We start from the raw sequence: 22,684 nt of genomic DNA on the forward strand, positions 1-22,684 counted from the left end.
TCTCCGCAGCGTCCATGTTGTTTCCACATTCCAACAAAAGCACTTGAACACACCGAAAGCAGGAAGTTCCCATCTCAGGAAATGGGACTGTCCGAGCGGCGCCTGAATGTTACATAAGACGTGTTTTTCCAGCATTTCGAACTGATTCACGGAGTTAACGTTAACTTAATTAGCTAGCTGATAAAAGCTGCCAGCGACGGTCAGTTCAGCCTGTAAAAAAATCAACATTCACCAGATCGAGTTTGTCTACGTCCGTCTGATATCAGGAACACATTAGTTCAGTTACTATGGATTTTGAGTAGTAAATCTGCCAGTTATCATTATAAACTGTACGTGTGTAATAGAATTAACAGAAGCCACAGGTGGTTGGGGGGGGGGGCGTCTTGAAAGCTTAGTCGGGGGAACTCCATTTTTTCCAATTAGAAAGTGGAAACCCGCCTGCTCTTCAGGTCTCAGTGACATGTTTGAAAGTCGCTGTTAACGAGCTAAAAACTTTAGTGAAGTTCTCGCCGGAGGAAACTCTCTCCACCTCTTCTCCACGCCTCTCTCCCCCTGCCGGCCTCCGTCTCACCCCCCCGCCTGTGAGAGTGAACCGAGGGGCCCCCGGGAAGAAACAGCCCCTTATGTGGCGCGCATGAAGCCATGCAGAACGCTCATAATCTTTTAATACTCGCACAGGCAGGAAAGATTAAACCGTCAGGGTGTTGACAAGTGACAGAAGAACCTCGTCGAGTGTGTTAGTCACAGCGGTGGACTCACATGCATACACACATACATTAACACACTTGCATGCAGGGTCCCCCCCCTTTCTCCAAGTGGTCAGGGACTCTTTACCTCAATTAAAGCAATTGGCTTTCCAGATTGCTTCCCCAATACTTGATCAGGTAGCAGTAAGAGGCTTAGTCAAAATGGTAGTGGTAATGAGAGAGGGAGAGGGAGGGAGAGAGGGAGGGAGTACTGGAAGAGGAGGGAGGGCAGAGAAATAAACACAGACACAGGCAGACAAAGAGATTAGGATGAGAAGAGAGAGAGAGAGGGAGAGAGAGGGAGAGATGGGGAAATCTGGGAATGAATAGGCGATTCATTCACAGCCAGTCTCCTGCGAAGGAAAATTGAAAGTGACCTGTGATTGTTTGTGTGATTATGAACATGTTTACATTTCTTTCTCTCTGAGTGTTTCACAGTCAACTTTGACTTCCAGTACAGATTCACACAACTGTCGCACATCGTAACGTCCAATACCGTCACTTTTATTTCCCTGTAAACTGCACATACTTCCTTCTTAAATTTTCCTTTTTAATTCTTTAATTATAGATAAATAAATAGATAGATATAAAAAAAATTTCATTTTGATTGTAATACTTCTTTAAAACTTCTTTGATGACAGCTATGTTTGAAATGGTGATTGAAAACCAGATTTTTTAAGAGACTATTTAATTACAATTTCACTGCTGGTTTCTTTGTCTGTGTGGACTGCACCTATTGTGTGTTTTCTCCTCCCAGTAAATTTAGATTTTATCTGACAGTGTAGAGATGAAAAGTGCGTGTCCTTCCTTTGCTTTGTATGTTTGGCAGACGGACACGTTGCTAACTGTTTCAGTGTCCATTAGCCAGAAGGTCCCAGCTGGGTGACTCCAGCAGCTCGTGGTGTTAGCGGTTAGAGAGTTACAGTGTGTGTGTGTGTGTGTGTGTGTGTGTGTGTGTGTGTGTGTCGGGAGGTTGCTGAGGGAGAGCAGGGCCCCTCTGGCATTGTGTAGGGTCTGAAAAGGAGGTCACTGATTTGGGCTAATTATATTACATAGACCCGACTCAGCGCTGGTTAGGTCTGCATTTATGTGTGACTGAGTGTGTGTGTGTGTCATTATATTTGTATGTGTGTGTGTTCTTGTACATCTATCTTTGTGAGAACCAGTTTGAGTTGGACAGCATATTTGCAAAGTGCATTTTCTCAGCCTCTCGCTCTTCAAAGGGCCGTTTGACTTAAATATCAGAACTGGGTTTTTGTGAAGGTTTACTGGTTTACTGGTTAAAGTTAGGGTTGGGGGTCGGGCATGTACTTCTGATGGTTAACACACACACACACTCTTACTCTAGCATCCATCAAACAAATGTCACCATGTATTATGAAGGCATGGAGCCAACACTAACAGCACTAACATGCAGTTAGCTTTATAGCCGGACCACATCACCTGTGTGTCTTCCCCCTCCGCTGCAGCTAATCCTCCGTGAGTTCGCCTGCTGACTGTGTTGCTGCTCTGCTTCATTTGTCTGCACAGCCAGCGCGGAGCAAAGCCCGTCATATGACTGCATGCCCTGCACATCGGCCTAATCATATGGAAGAGATGATCACAGGGCAGGAAATCGCAGCACAGGGCCAAAGGAAACAATCTTTCTGCACTGGCTTAAGCCAATCATGTCCTCTCTCTCAACCCGCCGCTTGGCCTTTCGCTTGCCCTCCGTCTCGCTCCTTCTGTCTCTTCTTTTATTTTTTCCAGCTTTCCGTCTTTAATTCTTCATTGCATGCTCACAGTCCTCAGATATATCTGCCTTCAGTTATGAACTTCTTACGAAATATCATAAATCCATCCTCCCCTCATGGTCTTTTGTTTGTGTTGATATGTTTGTATATATCTTATATCGACACTAGTGAAGCACTTTGTAACTTTATTCTTTCTTTTTTGTCAAATATTCAAATAATGTATTTTTAAAGCATGAGACAGTGAAAGGGGCTATTGCTACATAGCCAACATTAGCATTAGCAGCTGTTTCTAGAAGAAACGATGCAAGTTCAGCATCAAACTTCATTCCTTTACTCACCTGGAGCTGTCTCCACCAATGTTAACTCTTGTCTCTATCATGTCTTTTCTCCTGCGGAAGTTAGCATGCTAACCAGCTAGCCTTGGCCCCGTCTTGTCACTTTTCCGATAGCGACTCACTGCAGCCTGTAATCTGCCCTGAGGACATAGCGCTGCTCGCAGGACGTATTATAACCTCTTGTCTTGTAAACGCAACAATGGCTGAAACTCTTGCCAAGCCACAATCACCAAAAAAAAACAGTTCAGCGGCAAAGAAAACTTACAAATAGCTCTTTTAAGAAAGACATGCATTGTGTATTTTGTTGCACATTCTTGTTTGGAGCTGTTTTGTATTTTTATTGTTCCAAAATAAGAAGGAAAATTTTAGTTTTTTTCAACATGGCTGTCGATTGTAAAGATTTGGAACAAAACATGTATCTTGTATCAACTTATAAAGCTATAAAGCAAACTTTGGTTAGCTGGAGAGTTGCCCATAAAAACAAACTAAGTACAATTACAACGAGTAAACCAACAGATTAGTTTCTGTGTGTAAATGGTCGGAGTCAGACAAAACCATTTCAAATAATTCATATAAAATTCAAGTCATTTGGAAAGTTTCATGTTCCTCATGCTCTTTGCTGATATCTGTTGTTTTGCCACGTTTCCTAGAACGGAGGCAGCGAGGAGACAGTTATAATGACCCACGGTCAGAACGGCCACAAGTATGAGAATCTGGGTTTCCAACTTCCCTCAGGGTCAAGAACCGGACCAGAAATTAAGTTTTCAAAGGTTTTTCATGAAAGAAATCCATGTGTGTTTGACGGAGCTGGAATGAAAATTTTTACCATTGTCAAGACAATTTTCGGTGTGTTGGAGAAACCTCTGAGACTGTTACTAGGTAATTAAACTTGTTTGAAACATATTCATGGGTATCTATGCAGCATTAACGTCAGTTCAGTTACATCTTACTCATTAAAAATGTAATGGCTCTAACATGCTGATATGAGTTTGGACGAAAAGCCAATAATGATCAGTCGTATCAGGTAAAAGACAAACACTGTGCTGAGCCACCAGCAGCTCTGCTCTAATGAAACGAAGCAGCAGCGGCTCTGATGTGTATCAGCCTCCGTTCTGCCTGACGTCTCCTGCTCGGTTTATCTCTCCATCAGCGGAGCAGCAGGTGAACCGGCCGACAGCTTTGTCCCGGGAAGCGAGGGATTCAAACGCCCAAGGTCAAGGTGCGCTGGTAATCCAGGCAGCTGTGTTACCAGGATTAAGATGAGGCCAAGGCCGTCGCTCTGTCCACCTAAAACAGCTGTTGCCATAACGATGACCTGGGGGGGGGGGTATAACAGCTGTAGCTCCTGCAGGAGTTAGAGAGACAGTGTGATGTCAATCCACATACGTTTCCATCGGTTACATTAATGATGTTTAAATTATGTAAATATGATAAAGTTTTAGTATCTGACATTAAAAATCACAGACAAACAGAACAATTTCTACACCCACAGTTAAAGAAGAAAATAAACCACAATGCATTACAGCCACAAGACATGGTGTTTTAGCTTTGATACTGCGGTAAAACTCACTCTGTGATAATATTATTGTTGTCTCAGCTTATATTCGCTCACAGCTAAATCTCAGAGTCGTCAAAAATCACTCTGCAAACAAAAGAAATCATTAATATGCAGACGTCCAACAAGTTAGAGGGAAAGCTGATTCTCCAAAACAGTGAATTACAGATTTACATCAAACAACAACTGCAGAAATCCACTGAACATGACAATATAAGAAATCTGTATCTGAAGTTAAGTTTCTTTTCTGATTTGATTTTAATTCTCGTTTTAAGCTTAAACGCACCATTTCTAACTCTAAACACGCCTCCAGCAGGAGGAAGAAGCAGGCAAAATGTCTTCTTCTAAGATGTAAATTTTCTCTCTCACACACACACACACACACACACACACACACACACACACACACACACACACACACACTCTGGTTGTGACAGTCACTCTCTCCTGCGGTCTGACTGATGTTGTGTTGCGGCCCCGGGGCCCCTGGAGAGCACTAATTGAATTGGTTTCCAGAGAATACTAATGGGCCTTAATGTTGAGATAACTGATACTCAAACAACGAGTGATCATTGACAGCATGTGTTTCTGCTCCGTAATAAACATGTCACAGGAACACAGGGAGCCAGTTGGTCCGTAAATTTATTCCTCCCCCTCCTCGTGCCCCCCCCCCCCCCCCCCCCCCCCCCGCCTCACCCACACATGTGGATGTTTGCACTATACTTGTGAGGATCCTGTTCCGTCTAATACCACTAAAATGCAGGTTTTGCAAACACATATACACACATGCAAACACATATGGATCTTGACAATTCATCAGTGATATTTCACATGGACACACACACACACACACACACACACACACACACACACACAGACACACACATACATATACACTCACACAGGATTGTGCCCATTGCTCCACCACTACAATGAGGAGGTTAGTTCAACAAAGACTGAAACGCGCTTTCGCAATTTCGTAATTACCAACTATTGTGTTTCAGGTTTGAACGAGAAACACACACAAACATTCAGAGTTAAAGCTACACAGACACACACACAGACGTCTTACCACTGTTCCTTGGTTACATTGGCGTCGATGGGTCCCCTTGCTGTCCAAGCCAGAAGCTTCCTCCTCCTCCTCCTCCGCTGCTTCCTCGGTTTTTGGAGTCGTCCCGAAGAAGAATGCGCAGCAGAGACGCCCTCAGAGCTTCAAAACACAGCTCACTGTTTCACACCTCAGCACTGACAATATATCAGACAGATATCTGCTTTAAACTGGGAACACAGTCAAACTGAAGACAAAAAGAAGATGATCACAACACCAGCTTGGTGAGCGTTCAGTGCACACCGGGGAGGTTTTAGAGGTCAAATGTAGCGTGTTGCCCTCTAACAGTTGTGGTCAGCGCAACTGACAAATTGCTGAGCCCTGGCTCCCGCAGTCGTTGCTGCTACGCCTCTCAGACTTTTCCTTTCTCTCACAGCACATACTGCAGTTCACTATGATAATTGTGAAAGATTTACCACTTGAAATTCTTGAGACAATGGTTCCTTGATTCCTTGACAAAAGCAGGCTTCTCGTTTCAGGCCATTGATCCATCCAAAAAGTTTGGAGACGCTGATCCTCGGGGATTGATGTATTTTCGTTGGCCGATCTGGACGTTATCATCAACCTGGTTCGCTCAACAAAAAGCCGATGGGATTTTAAAGTTGTCTTTTTGATTATTGCAGAGAATAAACTCTGTGATAAACAAAAGTTTATGATACTGACATGTTTTGTTCAGCACGATAAGATAAGCTACGACTGAACAACTGCAGTTTGTGGGAAGGGTTTAGCAAATCGTCCGCAGCATCAAACATTTGATTTTATGAACTGAATCCTGCAGTTTGAGCTGGTCAAAGAATGAAATCTAAGCATAGCTGACTGTAAACTGCAAAGTCCAGTCGTTAAATGTCTTGCTTTTTTTTGTAGGGTCATGGTTTAATATGTGTAGACTCAGCTATATTTTGTCCAGGCCAGCTGTCTTTAATTTGCAGGAGGTCCCTTAAGCAAGACGCCCCATGAAGCGTCTTGGAGAGAAGGTGTCATCACCCCCCCCCCCCCCAACCCCCCCCACCCCCCCCCAGCCCCGAGCCCCAAAACTAACTCAGCCAAAAAGGCCCCTGGCTGTACCCACCCACACTCTCGACCCAGCCAGAGCCTCTGCCACACTGTGTTTGGTGTAAAAACAAATTCCCTCAGTGTAGTCACATGCTGAGCTAACAGTTTTCGATAGCTTGTCCTTCACCGTCGTCCCGTCCAGCGACACCTCGACGTTCCTGACAGCCCCCGGCGACCACTCAGCCTCAGTTATTGTATTTTGGTCAGGCTCGGCAGCCATGAATCGGCCGGGAGTTTGAGAGAATACCACCGTGTGAGAGCGAGCGGGGAGCGGGGGTGGGGTGGGTTCATTTGGCGGGTTGGAAATTGGGGTCGATGATGAGAGATGTGGCACGCAGGGAAGGTTTTTTATACCATGCAATGTCCACATGTGCTGGTGGTTTTCTGGCGGGGCTTTGGACAGGCGTAATGGGGAAGGCACAAACGCGTGGCGCTCCAACAACAACTGAAGTAGGGTGGTGTAACAACAAGCATCCTGTCAGATGTGTGTGGGTAGTGGGAAGCCCTGTTTGAACACGGCAGTTACATTATTCCACTACGTGAAATGTGAAATAACCAACTTTTGCACAAATAAAAATAGTGTATTCTTGTGGGATCCCATCACTTATAGTAGGAAGTTTAAGTTTTCGAGGGACAGTTTTAGCATTTCTTACACTGTGTAGATTTATAAGAAGATAATAACATCTGCAGCACTTTCTTTTATGGGCCCAATACTTTTCTTAACTACGTAACTGTAAATTCTTAGGAAGTTTCCAAGAGAGAATCTGTAATTTGGTAATAATTATAGAGGAAAATGAGAGTGTTCAATTGGTGCTTTTTCCGATTCCAGTCTGCTAGTATTTTTAGCACAGCAGAACATCTGAACATTCAAAAATGTGAATTATATCGACAGTAGAACATTAAATCCAACATGTAAGAAAAAATTAAAAAGATTAATTAAAGATAATTAATTAAGAATATCAACAACTGCTTAACAATTTGATTTGATTCAGGCCGCTGCCTTAAAATATTATAAGAATACATGTCTCTGAATATTGCTTCTATTTCTCCTGTATGAATTTACTTTGGGCTTTCCAGTCAACTTCATATGGTTTAACTGTGAACGTGTTGCCATAGTATGAACTAATACAGAACAAAATAGATCATCTTGGAACTCGACTCAACGTTGATGGCTCGGACTCGGACTCGGACTCGGACTCGAGTGACGGAGACTCTTCTTCGGTGGCTCAGACTTGAACACTGGGAACTCAAAACTCGTCTCGGACGGTGAGATTAAGTGACTCAACCGCAACACTGCTTTGACTAGACGAATACACCCAATGATCTAACAAATATTCCTTCTCCCGGTAAGACATGTTCCGACTCAGTGGCTCTGTGTTACAGCCCTGAGGAACTGAGGAACCCCCAGCTGATCAGATCTCTGCACAAACAGCTTTGAGTCTGTGTTCATCTCACAGTTTCCCACATGCAGCCTTTTGGCGCTCAGTGCTGAGCCAGCGGAGAAAACAAACACACTGTCTCTCAAAGCTTGTTATCCCTGCCTGGTCTTCTCACCCGCATACCCTCCCGAAACCTACCGCCACCTCACCCTGAGCAGGAATGGGTGTGCAAGGTTCCCCGGTGGGTGTCTGTTTGCAGAGTTTCAGAGAAGCTGTCATGATGTCACCACCAGACGGCAGACAGTCCCCCCCTCCCCTTTACTCTCTCCCTGTCTCTCGTCAAGCTTCCAAGCTAAACAGATGAGATCAACTCATCTTTCCCGATGTTCCTGTCTCTGTTGCCAGAGAGAGCGCCACACCATCTAGATTGAAACTATGGCCCAAAGGCATCGGCCTCACACTGTCTGCTAAACTGCCAGAGTCCTCAACTGCCATATTTTTTATGAAAATAGAATTTTCTGTTTCCATTTTATGGCCCAGGAATCTGCAGAATCTCTTCCATCCAGGGATGATGGTGATAAGGCCGCAGCTGTAGTCTGGCTGCTATTGATAAAATGTGAAACTGAAGAAAAGCAAAGATATGAAGAAAAACAACTACTTTTTAAGAATTAAAAAATGTGTGAATGAGTATGAAGCCCACATAAAGATTATAGAGTAAATAATATATAAGTAACTAATCTCTAATCAGCAGCAGGCAATCAGAGCCACTGCTGTGAGGTGCAATGTGAGATGTTGAACAGTGAGTTCAGGGTTCAGATACAGTATACGGTGGTCCGTTAGGGCCATCTACTGGTTTCAAAGTGCTGGTGGAACTTGCTTGATACTTTCAGAAACACTGAGGGCAAATTACAGCCAGATTATATCCAGAAATGTAAATACTCTGAACAGAAAACATATTTTCCTGCTCTGGTTAATGAGGTTAAAGGCAATATTTGTCAGACCATTATATCAATCTACTTTAGCCTTTTGTAATCATTTTCAGATTCAGATCTAATGTATCCTAAACATCAAAACGCCTTGTTCTAACCTTGCTCTGTGGAATAAGATGGTTAACTAAGAGGTACATGCTTTTGTGCGTTACACAAATGCCTAATTTAACAGAGATTGCATTTGGAAGTTGTTGGGAACTGTTCCAACCATGGGATGTGCCTACACTTCAAAGCAAAATGAAATAGGAAAAGCCTAATTGGGATCTGGCTGTATTAAAGGCTATTAAAGGCTATTTAAAAAAAAACAAAACCTTAGCATCCTCATTAAAACGTTATGGTGAACCAAAATGGGACGTTCTCAATATGTTTTTAAAGGACCAAATGGACTTGTTCCTGCAGAGAAGGCTGTGGTGCAGAGTGGGGACCAGTGGGGGGCGCCATGAACATACTGTAATCATCAGGGAGACGCTCCCTGCTCACTATTTTTTAAAACACTGCACAGCTCTTTTTGCTTGACTTTTGTGATAATTGTATTTGCTCTTATACAGTTTTGACTATTGTGCATTATGTGAAACTTTCCCTATATGAAATATATATACATATAAAATAAAATAATAAAATAAAAGCACAAAATTAGCCTAAATATGAAACCTGTTAGAAATTGGAACAATTTCATGTATTACCATATATGTACCCCATACAAATATGTATATTTATGTATGTATCCTTATATTGTAGACATAGGTTACATATTTATATATCCATCCCCGAAGCCTGTCAATATATGATGATATTATATACAATAGATGCAAAAGTCTGAGACCACTTTCCTACATTAGAAGGATAGACATGTTTAAAGTTAATGAAAAATTAATAATGAAAACACATATAAACAAGAAGGCACAAGATAAAACTAGAATTTAATGAACATGCATATATAAATTGAATATAGTTAATAGATATGGTCGCAAAATGTTCATCACATAGACGTTCTTTAATATATTGTATGTACATACATATGTGATGACCTATGTATATACATAAATATGTACATATATATGTGCACATACATAAATTCATATTTCATACCCTGCTAATTTACCGTAAATAACTTTTTATTTCCTGAGAATAAAGGTGTAAATGTTGTTTCTCTGCTCTGAAGGAGGCAGTTCTGTTGGTAAATAAATTGAATAAAGGCCTATTTTGTCAGAAAATACTGGACAAAGTGCCTGAAGTGCAGGTTGTTAAACTGCACTTTTACCGTGACCCCTAATGTGTTTACTGTATTACTCCTTCGGTACCCGCTACTTAACGTTGCCATGGTTACCGCCAGAAGCTCTGTAGTGCCGCTCAACGTCCGGTTGGGGGCGAAGCTTCATCAGATTTCTACGAGAGTCAGTGGAAGCGTCGCTCAGGTAGTAAAGGGGCAGATCCGAGGACCAGATACGAGCAACCGTGGGGCTGCTTAGCTCCGCTCACACACACATACACACACACACACACACATATATATACACACACAAACACACACACCTCGGGTTGTGTTTTTTTTCCCCCCCTCCAACGGCTCCGCGGCTGTCTAACCTCGGCTCTTCCTGGAAACCATGGTGGCTAAAAACAGAAAACAGACCGGGAAGAGTCCAGCGACCCAGGCTGACCGCGACAAGAGCCCGCTTGTTTCGCCCCCTGGCAAAAGTAACATCAGGCGACCAGGCAGGGAGGGCAAAGCTTTCACCGGCTCTCATCCAAACGGGCTCTCGGGCATCAGACACAAGCTTGGGCTAACTCCCTCTGCAGTCGTGAAGCTGGGAATCACTCTTCTCCTCGGTAAGTTAGGAGCGTTAGCCTGTTAGCTGCTAACGGCTGCTAACGTTGTGTGTGTTTTTTTTTTTAGCATTAGCGGAGCCGCTAAATTAAGTTATCGCTGCTGCTGATCTGTTGGCTAACGTTAGCTCACCTAAACACTAGCTCACCAGTTAGCTTCCTATTGTTGCCATTCATCAAAATCCCATCAAAGTACCCTGGGTTCTTCTCTGCAGCTACACACGTGTTATCAGGTTTTCTGGCAAAGTTCAAGCTAATATTACTATGATTTCTCCTCGAAATGCACCACAGTAAATACAGGAAATATCATTATCCAAGTTTCCACCCCAGTGGCTTTTCTCTGGATGTCATAGCAGTTTTACAAACAGAAAGTGAGATTTATTGTGCAACACTGAAAGTTACTTCTCTCTGTCCACAGCTGCTCTGACTGGATATCTGCACTGGTAAGTTGCTCTATCAGCATGTCATTACTCCAACAGCACTGCTGTAAATTGCTATGAGATGCAGCTTCTTGTTTAACACATTTTCTCCTCCTTTTGATTAGGTATCACCTCTCACAGCTGTTTGAGAATGACAGACACTTTTCACATCTGTCAAACCTGGAGAAGGAGATGGCTTTTCGGACAGAAATGGTAAATGCTTCATTGTTTTTTATTGGGGATGGTGTTTTGAGGCTGATGTTAGCCAACAGCCATACACTTGACTCTTAAGTAGAATTTCAGGTACAAAACTGATTAATCTTAAAGGAGAAGTTCACATTTTTTCAAGTCTGTCTTAAAACAGTAATCGTAAAAGATTGTAACAGGTTTTACTTGCTGCAGTTGTTCCTCTTCCATACTGGCCATCAAGAGATCCCTTAAAAGTCCTTTCATTGTAAGTGAATGGGGACAAAACCTAAAGTTGTCATTCTGTGTAAAAAATACATTTCAGAGTTTATCTGAAGATAATATGACATGTCAGAAGTCTACTTGCTAGTTAATTACTTTCCCTGTGTCACAGCTCAGCATGCAAACAAGCTAATTTGGTGTTAACAGATACTGTAACATTGGTAGATATCCTCATGATTTGTTTAGCACAGACAGCTGAAACATCATATTAGTATCAGATTAAGACTAGAATACATTTTTGCATGGAAGAAGGACTTGGATGGATGGATTTTTTTCTAATCATTTTAGGTATAATATGTCAGAATATTTTGAAAAATGTGCAGCATATCTCATTCTTCTTCTTCATACCTGTTTTGTATGAACAGCTGTCCAAAACCAATTGAGATTCAATTTATAGACATATAAAACAGAGAGAAGCTGTTACCAAATATTTGACATATTTGCTTGAAAAATGACTCAAACTCAGTCTGTTATTTAAGCTCTAATACTGTGATTCTGTTGATATGAGACTCTTGTTATGCTGTGTGTGACTGGGTTCTGAAGTCAACCTAGTAAGTACTGTGCTGTGGTGGATAGGCAACGTGCACATATCCAGAAAGATGTGAGGACATGTCATCGTTAGAGCGGAAATCATTAATCGATTAGTCGACTGACGGAAAATTAATCTGTATCTCTATTTGACGATCAGTCATTTGTTTGAATCAAGCAGATCATTCCCTAGTTAAACAAGACATTTGCTTCTTAAGTACAAGGATGTTTCTATGTTTTCTGACAATAATTAATCGAAGAAGAAGGAAAAGAAAATAAGGGTATATCAAAGATAATAAATATGATTGTGAGTTTTCAGCCCTAGTCACCATAAAGGTAGTGTTGCTTTATCCTTCTGTTCAAAAGCTTTCAGCCTCAGAAAAGGATGTGATGTCATGGTTCGAATGTGGTTTATAAATAAATATTGAGCAGCGTGATCAAAAACTGTAGAGTCCATTTGAGCGATTCTGCAGTTTGTAATCTGGCAGTGGATTATTGTCCAGAACAGGGGTGATGACACAGCACTAGAATAAAGACGTTGACATCTTGCATCAGTATTTCTATTTGACGACGGAGCGAATTTGCAAAGCAAAAGCTGAACTGAAGGTGAACTTCGACCTGTGAGTCCCACAGAGCTGAAAGCCTGTGGATTGAGCCAAAACAGATAAAAATGCAGAGGTGTTGTGTGTCAGTTGCACAGGTTTCAAGTGAAGAGAATATTCGCAAGCCAGAAGAGCTATATGACCAAAGCTCAACTCCTTCAACTTTGTATCATCTGCACAGTCAGAGAAAATGATAATTTCTTCTCATAACAGTATAAACAATTGTGGACTCTGCAGCTGACAGATGCTGTGATAAAATGTTGGCACATGCCTCATATCTGTGGTTTTCTGTCACGTTTTGCCTCGGATGCTGCAAAGTCAGCTGCATAAGAGCAAGATCTGAAAAAATATGTGTGATTTAATACAGCATATGTTTAATGCACCGCAACAACTGTGTAAAAGCTGCTGATGCTCGACATGCAGCTCAGGCTTCACAACCTTTTTTAAGAGATGACACTGAAGGTGACAGTTTAATCATATGTAAGCTGAATATTTTTCTTGCTGTGTGCTACCAGATGGGCTGTGAGTCTGTGTAACTCACTCCTGCTTCTTCTGTCTGAGTTGTCTGTTGTAGAGTTATATTTAGTGTCTGTCTCTCTGGATCACTCTGCTGTGTCTCCTCCTGAGTCTCTGCTTTCTCCTTTGTTTCTCTTGTTCTGCCTGTCTCCATCACTCACTTGACATTTCAGAGACAGACAGATAGATGGATAGATGGGACAACAAAAGACAATCGCGGGAATACACGTTCCTGAAATGTGAGGAAGGGGCTACAGGAAGGAGTTCAGGGTCCTAGTAGCTAAGGGGAAAAAGCTGTTTGTGAAACGTTTAGTCATTTAGTGGATGACGACCTGTAGCGCCTCCCAGAGGGAAGGAGCTGGAGGAGGTGACGAGCAGGATGTGAGGGGTCGGAGATGATCTTGTCTGTTCGCTTTGCAGTTCTGTGAGTGTGTAGAGATTCAGCTGAGGGACGTGGTTTGCCTTGTTAACAGAGGATGTGATAATGGAGTCGGTGATGGCTGAGAAAAACACAACGAGAAGTTGTTGCTTGATCCGTTTTTTCTTTTGTTTGTTTGTTTGTTTTTTTTTAACGACGTCTGAGGAAGTATAGTCACTGTTGAGCTTTTACAGTGATGTGTTCAATGTTAGTTTTCCACTTCAATTAATGTGTGTTCCAAGGAATTTGAAAAATGGTGATGGAGTCTCTGTTTATCTGCCATGCAACAGAAGTCAGTAATGAGTTCCTGGGTTCATTCACCACCAAACCTCTCTCTCATTTTGAGTTCATGAGTTTAATCTATCATATGTACTTTGTCTTGGTTCCAGGGTCTGTACTATTCCTATTACAAAACCATTATTGAGGCTCCCTCTTTCCTGGACGGCCTCCACATGGTCATGAACGATCGGCTGACAGAGTATCCCCTGGTTATTAACACACTGAAGAGATTTAATCTCTATCCAGAGGTAATGTTGACATGTTATTCATATGATTTGCAGTGTGGTAGCGTCACCCATGTCACTGTTAACCTATTTTATTTGTTGTTATCAGACTGTCAATTTGTCAAAATCTTCCACACTAAAAGTTCAAATCTTACAATAAATCAGTGTCAAGAAATTCTTGTATTTTTTGGTGCATTGGTGAGTGTCTCTGAGTTCAGTTAAAATACATGGATCCACTGAGCTTCTTATTAGCAAAGGGCAGTGTAGAAACACCCAAGTGCTGAAGCAGCTTCTCATTAACTCAAGGACAGGCCAAAATTAAACCTGCCTCTCGTCTGGTTTAGGGCTGCAACTAACGGCTCGGTTAATTGTGCTACTCCAGTCTGGTTTATGTGCACGCTGCAGCTGCTTTCTGTACTCAAAGATCATCTGTGAGGGAAGAAGCTGCACTCTGTACAGAAACACCACTGTATCATCAGAGTGGACTGAGTGTTTGTAATAATAAATATAAAAAGACTCAGATCAGGATTGGAGCCAAAAAAGAAAGAAGAGCACCTTCCAACAAAGAGTATGACAGAGGTTGTACAACTGAGCAATATTACAAGGCAGCACAAGACCTCAGTTTAAAACTGATTTCACTCATTAATGAGCTGTTTTTATTTCCTGGATTCACCAGAGCTAATCCACAAAGCAGTGCAGAGAAGATCAACATTTCCAGCTCAGGGAAGCAGTCAGTAAACGACTTCTGCAGGAGTACAATGAGAATCCCATGTGTCTGCTCTCCTCAGAGATAACAGGACAGAAAGGTCCTTTCAGACATGTTGTTTGAATAGGCTTTTCACTGGCTGTCATGTCTCCCGCTGTCCGCCCCCTCTCCCCAGGTGGTCCTGGCCAGCTGGTACCGGATGTACACAGGTGTAATGGGCTACTTTGGGATTCCCACGAAGATGTGCTGGTCCATCAACAGAGGAGAGGGACTCACTCCTGTGGATAGCTGCGAAGGTAAAGACTGTCGCCATGGAGCTCCAGTCTCCAGTCTCAAATAGGCTCATCGGTGCCTGCGTACACACACACACACACACACACACACACACACACACACACACACACACACACACAGAAACACAGACCCACAGCAGGTTGTGTATCTACATTACCCAAGCACATAGTATCACATTACTGCCTGGAGCTCCATTGACATTCAAAGTACTCTCACTGTTGAATTGACCGGATGACTAATTTCTTCAGTCTTGAAGATGATTTTCTTCACTCGTGGACAGGCGCAGTCAGAGCGGCCTCATGAGGAGCTGCCAGTTAAGAGAAAATGAATAAATTTTATAGAAGGAACTGAACAAAGCCATCAAGCACTCTTAATTCCTGTTTTTGCTCAACAGATTATTAAAGGATCAGATTTTTTACTCTAATCCTCAAGTATGATTTTTTCATATGCACAGATTAAAAGCAAAGCACAAGAATAATATTAAAAGTTAAGACGGCAATCAACAATTATATCCATTACTGATTAATCTGATTACTTTTTTTAATTAATCAGTGAATTGTTTAGTCAGAAAATGGTGAAACAAGTCAAAGATCTTTAAACTGCTTTTGTCTCACCAACAAGACATTGAAATGAGATAAAGCAGCAAAATAAAAAAAAAAACCCAAAAAGCAGCAGATCCTCACACTGAAGAGCTGGAGCCAGAAAAAATGTTTGGCATTTAGGAAATATGCTTATTTTCTTTCTTGCCAAGAGTTCCATGAGTGGATTCACAGCAGTTTCACATCTGTCTGTTCAAAATAAGGCTCGAGCCGGCAGATGATTACAGCTCATTCAGAAAGTGTTCAGACCCCTTCAATTTTTTCCTTCACATGTTGTTCTGTTGCAGCCTTATATGCTTAAATAAAGAAAATCTCTCATCAATCTATACTCCATACTCCATAATGACAAAGTGAAAACAGAATTTTAGAATTTTGTTTTGCAAATTTATTAAAAAGAAGAAAACTGAAATATGACATTGACATAAGTATTCAGACCCTTTTGTTGTGAAGTTTCACCTGCGGTAAATTCAACTGATTGGACATGATGTGGAAAGGCACACGCCTGACTTTATAAGGTCTCACACCTGACAGTGCAGATCAGAGCAGTAACCAGGCCGCGAGGTGAAGGAGCTGCCTGCAGAGCTCAGAGACAGGGTTGTGTCGAGGCACAGATCTGCGGAAGTAGAATAGAAGAAGAAGTAGAAAAATATTCCGATGCAGTGAAAAGCTCACCTTAGCTTAGCATCGAAACTGGAAACATCTAGCCTGGGCTCTGTCCAGAGATAACAAAATCTGTCCTCCAGCATCTCTGACTCTCACTAATTAACACATTATATCTTGTGTGTTTAATATGTAAAAGGTCTGCGAGGTTGCCAGGCAACCAGCAGAGACACGGAAGTCACTAGCACGGCCGAGAAGTGGAATAATATATATATTCCTTGAATCAAAGACTTAACTGTCACATAAGACAAAAGAAAAGCAGCAAATCCTCACATTTGACAAGATGAAACTAGGTGATGTTTCACATTTCTGCTTGAAAAATGGCTTCAAACGATTAATTACTTATTAGAATTCTAGCCAATTGATAGTAGATAAGTAATCAGTTAACTGACTAATCATTTCAGCACTATTGTCCATACAAAAAAACAAAAAACTTAGATGAGATAGAATACTGCTTTTAACAAAGAAAGACTGAAAAGCTGCAAAACAACATGGCAGAACATGGCAGAACAACAGGTAGAACACAGCAGCAGCAAGGGAAACAATAATCATGACAGCAGCCCTGAGGGAAAGAAAAATGTTAACATATTACACAGAAGTAGTTTTTTTTTTTTATTTTCAGACGCATTTCCCAGAACAGTTAATCTGCTGAGAGTAAACAAGTGAAAAACAGGTTTCAGCTTTCCTTTGTTGAGCTGCAAGTCTCTGTCAGTCTCTGTCAGTCTCATTAGTGAAGCGAGCCACTGCAGGGTCAATGTTTTCACAGTGTTTACATAAACCTGACGCAAGCTGCCTTGCACAAGAGCCAACGGTCAGAAAGAGGAAACATTTACTGTAACAGTCAGTCGCTGTATTAGTTTCATGAGATGTAGAACGACACAGCGAAGGGCAGAGAATCTGTTCGGTTTTCAGGCTGAGCTGTTGTTGTTTTTTTCCCAGTGTGTTTTTGTTTTCGTTTTTTTCTCAGTGGTTTTTCTGGTAATTTCCAGTCACATCGTGTTGATGAAACAGCTCTTAGTAATGTCAGCACATTTCCACGTATCTTGTTAGTCATTACAGCCTTGTCAATCTGCTCCGTGTGCCTGCTAATTTTGTCTGGCAGCGTCGCTGAGAGGAAATTATTCGATGGTGCTTGAAATGCAGTTTAAATATGGGTGTGAAGTAAAGTCCATTTGTTGCCATGAAAACCCTGCGTTTACCCACTGCCACAAATTGAGGAACCTTGTTTTCTGTATCAAAACTCAACTCATTATTATTCAGTGTGATTTTAATTTTACATCTCCTGCTGCTGGTTAACACACGAGTTGGTCAACGGCAATATGTTCTGTAAGACTTACCCAGATAAATAAATAATAAATGTTCTCTAGTATCAGTTCAACTGTTTTGTGTAGTAAAATCCAAACTCCTTTTATGATCCCTCACCGGTTTCCCACCAGAAAATATGGCCAGTCGTTTGTTAGGGAGTTTTTTAAGCATGAATGACCTCGGTGTGTGAAATCTTTTTTATTGCAAGTTGCACAGCTGCGCCGTTCTTTATATTTTAGCATGATAGTGTTTTGTGTCGTGATTCAGTGCATCGTTATTCAGTGTTAGACCCTGGACAGTAAGTTTTGTATGTGACATGGATCAAACAAAACACAGCTCACAGAATCCTCATAAACCTAAGTATGAAGTATTTGCATACTTAAGGTCACACAATCATGTAACAGAAAAACACAAATTATTGTACGCACATGCACAAATTGTACATTTTAGAGCTTATATGTCTCCTGTAGATTTTTGTGCATGGGACAGTTTCTAAATGGTGCTTTGGAGCCAACATGAAATCACAGAAGGGGGAAAATGTGGCTGAAAATAAACTCAGGCCACAGAAAAACCTGCAGCAGGGGATCAGGGTATGTGGCGTCCTCGTAGGTGGAGCAGAGCGCCGTGAATTTATCATCCTGGCCAGGAGCTTTGCAGAGTTGCTACCTCTTTCAGGGGCTATTTTTGCACTGACCTGACTTAATCACATTGGAGTTCTCCAAATTATACCGCACCCAGAATGCAAGTGGCACAGTTTGAAGGAGACTTGTGTCACTTCCACATTAGTAAAGACTGAAGGTGCAGCAGAACTCAGAAAAAAGATTCACCGTTTCATCTCCTCTTACAGTCAGAGCTGCAACTAATGATTGTGATCATTAGTTATTAATCTGTTAATTATGTTTTTCGTTAATTTTCGTTTTCTATAAAATTTCACAATGTATTAAAAGAAGAGTCCACAGTGATAACATGCTGATTCTTAGCAGCTCTTAGCATGTTTACCATGTTCACTATCTTACCTTAGTGTGTTAGCATGCTAATATTTAGCTAATTTTCAGTTGATAAACGACGAGTCAATGATTCATCAATTATCAAAATAGTTGTCAAATCATTCTTTTGTTTACTGTCTCATTAATTGATCGATCTTTGTAGAACCAGCTTTAGTCTCCTCAAGCTCTTGTCTCCATCAGTAATCCTTCATTCTGTGTGTGTGTGTGTGTGTGTGTGTGTGTGTGTGTGTGTGTGTGTGTGTGTGTGTGTTGTGCACATTAGGCATGGGTGACCCGGCGTATTTCTACGTGGCCTGTGTGTTCCTGCTGAACGGCGTGATGATGAGCCTGTTCTTCATTTACGGCGCCTACCTCAGGTAGCTCCTTCCCGCCCGGCGCTCTGTCCTGTCACGCTCCGGCGGGCATCGGAGAGAGGAGAGGATGAATTATATGGTCCATCTCATCTCTCAGCTGTCACACCCAGACAGAAAAAATACTGTTTTTTGGTTTGCACCTGACAAAAATATGGATTTGAAAGATCGGATGGAGGGTGACCTTTCTGAATCTGTCTGCTGCTATCTGCCTCTCTTATCATGCATCCCCATTTTCTTTTTTTTCGTCTTCTCTCTCTTTCTCTCTCTCTCTCTCTCTCTCTCTCTCTAGTGGCAGCCGGCTGGGCGGTATTGTTACCACAATGTGTTTCTTCTTCAATCACGGCGAGGTGAGCGCACAGTCCTTTCCCCCCCTTACTATCGGTGTCTGTATTTTTTTAAATGGCGAAGCTTTGTAGCTCAGTGGAAGCCTCTCTGGGTGTAAGCCTCTGAAATGTGTAAAACTCAGAATGAAAAAGCACTCAGAGAAGCAGAGGGTGGTTAATAGGAGCTCATTTCAGCCCTCAAAGGAGCTTAGAGTTGTTTTGGGCTGGCACTCAAAGCTGAGTCCCTCCACCCACCTCCTCTTCTCCAGTTTCCTCCAGAACAAATAGCGAGTCTCTATTTTTCCAGATCAATACACTGACATTTCAACCACACACACACACACTTACACTCAGTGTTTCTCCGTCCCTTCAGACACCCTTTGTGACATTTCAGGAGCAGGATTTTCACATTCAATGAGATGCTCTGAGGTGACAAACATGTGTGAGATTATAGTGTGAAGTGTGTTATTGTGTAGAAGTAATGGTGTGGGATTTTATCAAGTGACAGAGTGAAGTTCTTCTTTTACAAACCATCTAGAATATGTAGCAGCCAGGGGACAGAAAACTGATGCCACGATCACGTTGTTTTAGTTCCTCTATAAAGATCCAGGTCCTTTTAATACAGAGTATCTGCTGATACAGAGTCCAATCCATTACATACACCAGTGGTTCTCAAAGTGCGGTCCGGGGACCTCAGGGGTCCTTGATGGGGTTCCTGGAGGTCCCTAGCAAAAGGGGGAATAATTCATTTCCATTATTATCGATCCATAAGTAACACAATGCCAGAATGTATGATTATTATGGTCATGGGTTCCAAACACTTTGTGTAATAAAACATCTAAAAGCAAAAATCTTACCAGTTGGGGGTAACGTGGGGGGGCCTGTAGTCTAAATGGTGTCAGTTTAGGGGTCTTTGCTTGAAATCTGTGTGCCTCCGGTGCTCGGTATACAGGTTAAAACTAAATATATACATAGGAGCAGAAGCTCTGCAGTGTTGATTAGATATGCATCCTCTCACACTGAAATAACAGTGTGTCACTTCTACAGAAGTGTTACAGAGTGGAGGTTCTTCCCTCACAGATGGCCTTTGGCTGAGTGCATGGCTTGTCATAAAGAAGATCAGCTTTACAGCAGCAGCTGGTAGAAAACAGAACAGTTAAGCATAAGTATTTGATTTGTTTTATTTTAGTTGATACCAGTGGAGGATCTGCTGAGGACATCTCTGCACTAAACATATTAGATTTTCAGCATTTGTGGAAACAGCGCAACCTGCTGACAAATAAAATAAATAAAGCTTTGGACAAAAACATCTGCCAGATAAATGTAATGTCAGTCCTCTGAGAAACATCTGCCAGCAGCAGAAAGAATGTGAAACACATCAGTAAACGGATGGTAGAAACGTCCCAGACCATGAAAGGTCAAAATCATGTGTCCATACAGGATTTAATAACTTCTTCTTGTATGTGTTCCTGTCTGTTATCAGAGCACCCGTGTGATGTGGACTCCACCGCTGAGGGAGAGCTTCGCTTACCCTTTCTTAGTCCTGCAAATGCTGCTTCTCACCTACATCCTACGGTAAACTCACCTTCAGTCTCTGTCCGAAATCACTCCTCCACATGTCCCCAATAAGTCTTTTTCTTTTACTTGTTGGCAAATTCTCCACATCAGCACATAAAAAATACCAAAATAAAGAAGAGTCATTTTCTTTCTTTAATTTTATGTTGAAATATTACATTGCCATTATTCTTACCCCCCCTGTTTAATTAATCTTTTATTTCAGTGAACATTTGGTATTCACTCCCTTGAATCCAATTGTATCTTTATGCTTGTGATTTACATTTTATTGTGTCTTCACTCCACAAGTGAAACAATTGCTCAAACAATGACAAAGAAGTCAAAGACGTGAACTCTGAACAGCTTTTGCTTGGATTGTTACGTTCGCACAGGCTGGATTCATACTACACGCACACACCAGGATGTCAGGGTTCACACGTGTTCACACGTGTACACAGTCAGTTTTATTTGTCCTGTTCTATCAAGTTATTTATTTGGACGTTAAACCTCGATTTAAAAGCCTCATCGATGTGTGGGCTACAAATTAGCTTCGTCTAGGTGTCCTCTATTCATTACTTCTGCCGCACCACCTATCTGTGTGTAACAGTGTTAATCTGTTATTTCTGTTGAAGAATGACCAAATTTGTGATACGTGGATCCATCAAAAAAGCTAGAGAAGAATGTGGTTTTCTTTCCATTTAACAGCCTGTTGAACTGTAAATATGTGAAATAACCAGAGGAGATCAGAGAGCTGTTTCCCTCTTAAAGCATCACAAGCTACAGTTTCTAACAGTTTGTCCTTTGTGTTGTAATTACTGGGGTGAAGTGGAGCTTGCCTCTGTTGTCAGCCTGCTCCTCTGAAGCAGGCTCTTTGGTGAGATAAAGTACTTGTCACAGACCAGTAATCTTCTCTCTGCACTTCAGCCAGCGGACGCCACCTCGAGTTGTGCGAGTGCAGTCGGTAAACTGTGACTCATATCAATTTAACAGTTTGTATTTCTCACTACATAGCCAGGTCTTTGTAGTACACTCAAAGTGAAATTTGAACGTTTGTGCTTGTATGTGTGTGTGTGTTCTCTCAGTCGTCTTAATACATCTTCTCTTATCTCCCACACTCTCTCACCACTCCATTTCTATTCCCCCCCCCCCCCCCCCCCCCTCTCTTCTGTCTCGCTCTTCTCTCCCCAGGACACGGAACCCGAGCAGGACGGCCATGGTCGCTCTGGGCATCTCCAATTTGTGCTTCATGCTGCCTTGGCAGTTCGCCCAGTTTGTGCTGCTCACTCAGGTAAACAGAGCGCCAGAGAAACATTGAGAGAGAATGTGGGAAGAAAGGAGATTGGACAGAGGAGATTAGAGAGAGAGAATAGAGACTTGGAGAGACCAGAGGACTCCGACAGGGAGGGAAAGAGTTCAGACATTGGCAAAGAAATGAAGAGGCAGGATCGACTAGAGAGAGAAGAGACAGAGAGAGTAGGGCTGCTCGACTATGGCAAAAGAAATTGAGATCACGATTATTTAACACGATTATTTATTGACTTTGGAAACACAAGCATTTACTGAGTGGACTTTCTTCAACTTTAAATACAATTCAATAGAAAAACAAATAAACAAAATATGTGCAAAAGAGAATGTGATACAATAATCGTTTTATCTCGATTATCTTGTTTTCATAATCGTTGGAAGCCAAAATCGTAATCGAAAATA

General features: G+C 41.9%; 1 protein-coding gene and 1 long non-coding RNA gene across 3 annotated transcripts in view; one reads left to right on the forward strand and one right to left on the reverse strand.

The window, feature by feature from the left end:
- The first annotated feature begins 9,994 nt into the window (after nucleotides 1-9,994).
- dpy19l1l (dpy-19-like 1, like (H. sapiens)) overlaps nucleotides 9,995-22,684 on the forward strand; it is a 28,712-nt gene continuing 16,022 nt past the window's right edge. Inside the window, exons 1-9 of the mRNA XM_056380934.1 lie at nucleotides 9,995-10,725; nucleotides 11,141-11,165; nucleotides 11,267-11,354; nucleotides 14,063-14,200; nucleotides 15,058-15,178; nucleotides 19,010-19,103; nucleotides 19,390-19,447; nucleotides 20,907-20,998; nucleotides 22,166-22,265. Of these exons, the coding sequence (XP_056236909.1) occupies nucleotides 10,503-10,725; nucleotides 11,141-11,165; nucleotides 11,267-11,354; nucleotides 14,063-14,200; nucleotides 15,058-15,178; nucleotides 19,010-19,103; nucleotides 19,390-19,447; nucleotides 20,907-20,998; nucleotides 22,166-22,265 (939 nt within the window). The 5' untranslated portion in view covers nucleotides 9,995-10,502. The remainder of the gene's footprint in view (nucleotides 10,726-11,140; nucleotides 11,166-11,266; nucleotides 11,355-14,062; nucleotides 14,201-15,057; nucleotides 15,179-19,009; nucleotides 19,104-19,389; nucleotides 19,448-20,906; nucleotides 20,999-22,165; nucleotides 22,266-22,684) is intronic.
- On the reverse strand, nucleotides 14,806-17,141 carry LOC130172310 (uncharacterized). Of its 2 annotated transcripts, XR_008828252.1 has the most exons (3): nucleotides 16,300-17,141; nucleotides 15,393-15,483; nucleotides 14,806-15,234 (listed from the first exon to the last, which is right to left on the reverse strand). It is a non-coding gene; the product is annotated as an uncharacterized LOC130172310 (long non-coding RNA). The 2 variants fall into 2 exon arrangements; XR_008828251.1 differs by having other exon boundaries at nucleotides 15,393-17,141.

This window comes from Seriola aureovittata, chromosome 7, assembly GCF_021018895.1.
Source record: "Seriola aureovittata isolate HTS-2021-v1 ecotype China chromosome 7, ASM2101889v1, whole genome shotgun sequence".
Taxonomy (NCBI): domain Eukaryota; kingdom Metazoa; phylum Chordata; class Actinopteri; order Carangiformes; family Carangidae; genus Seriola; species Seriola aureovittata.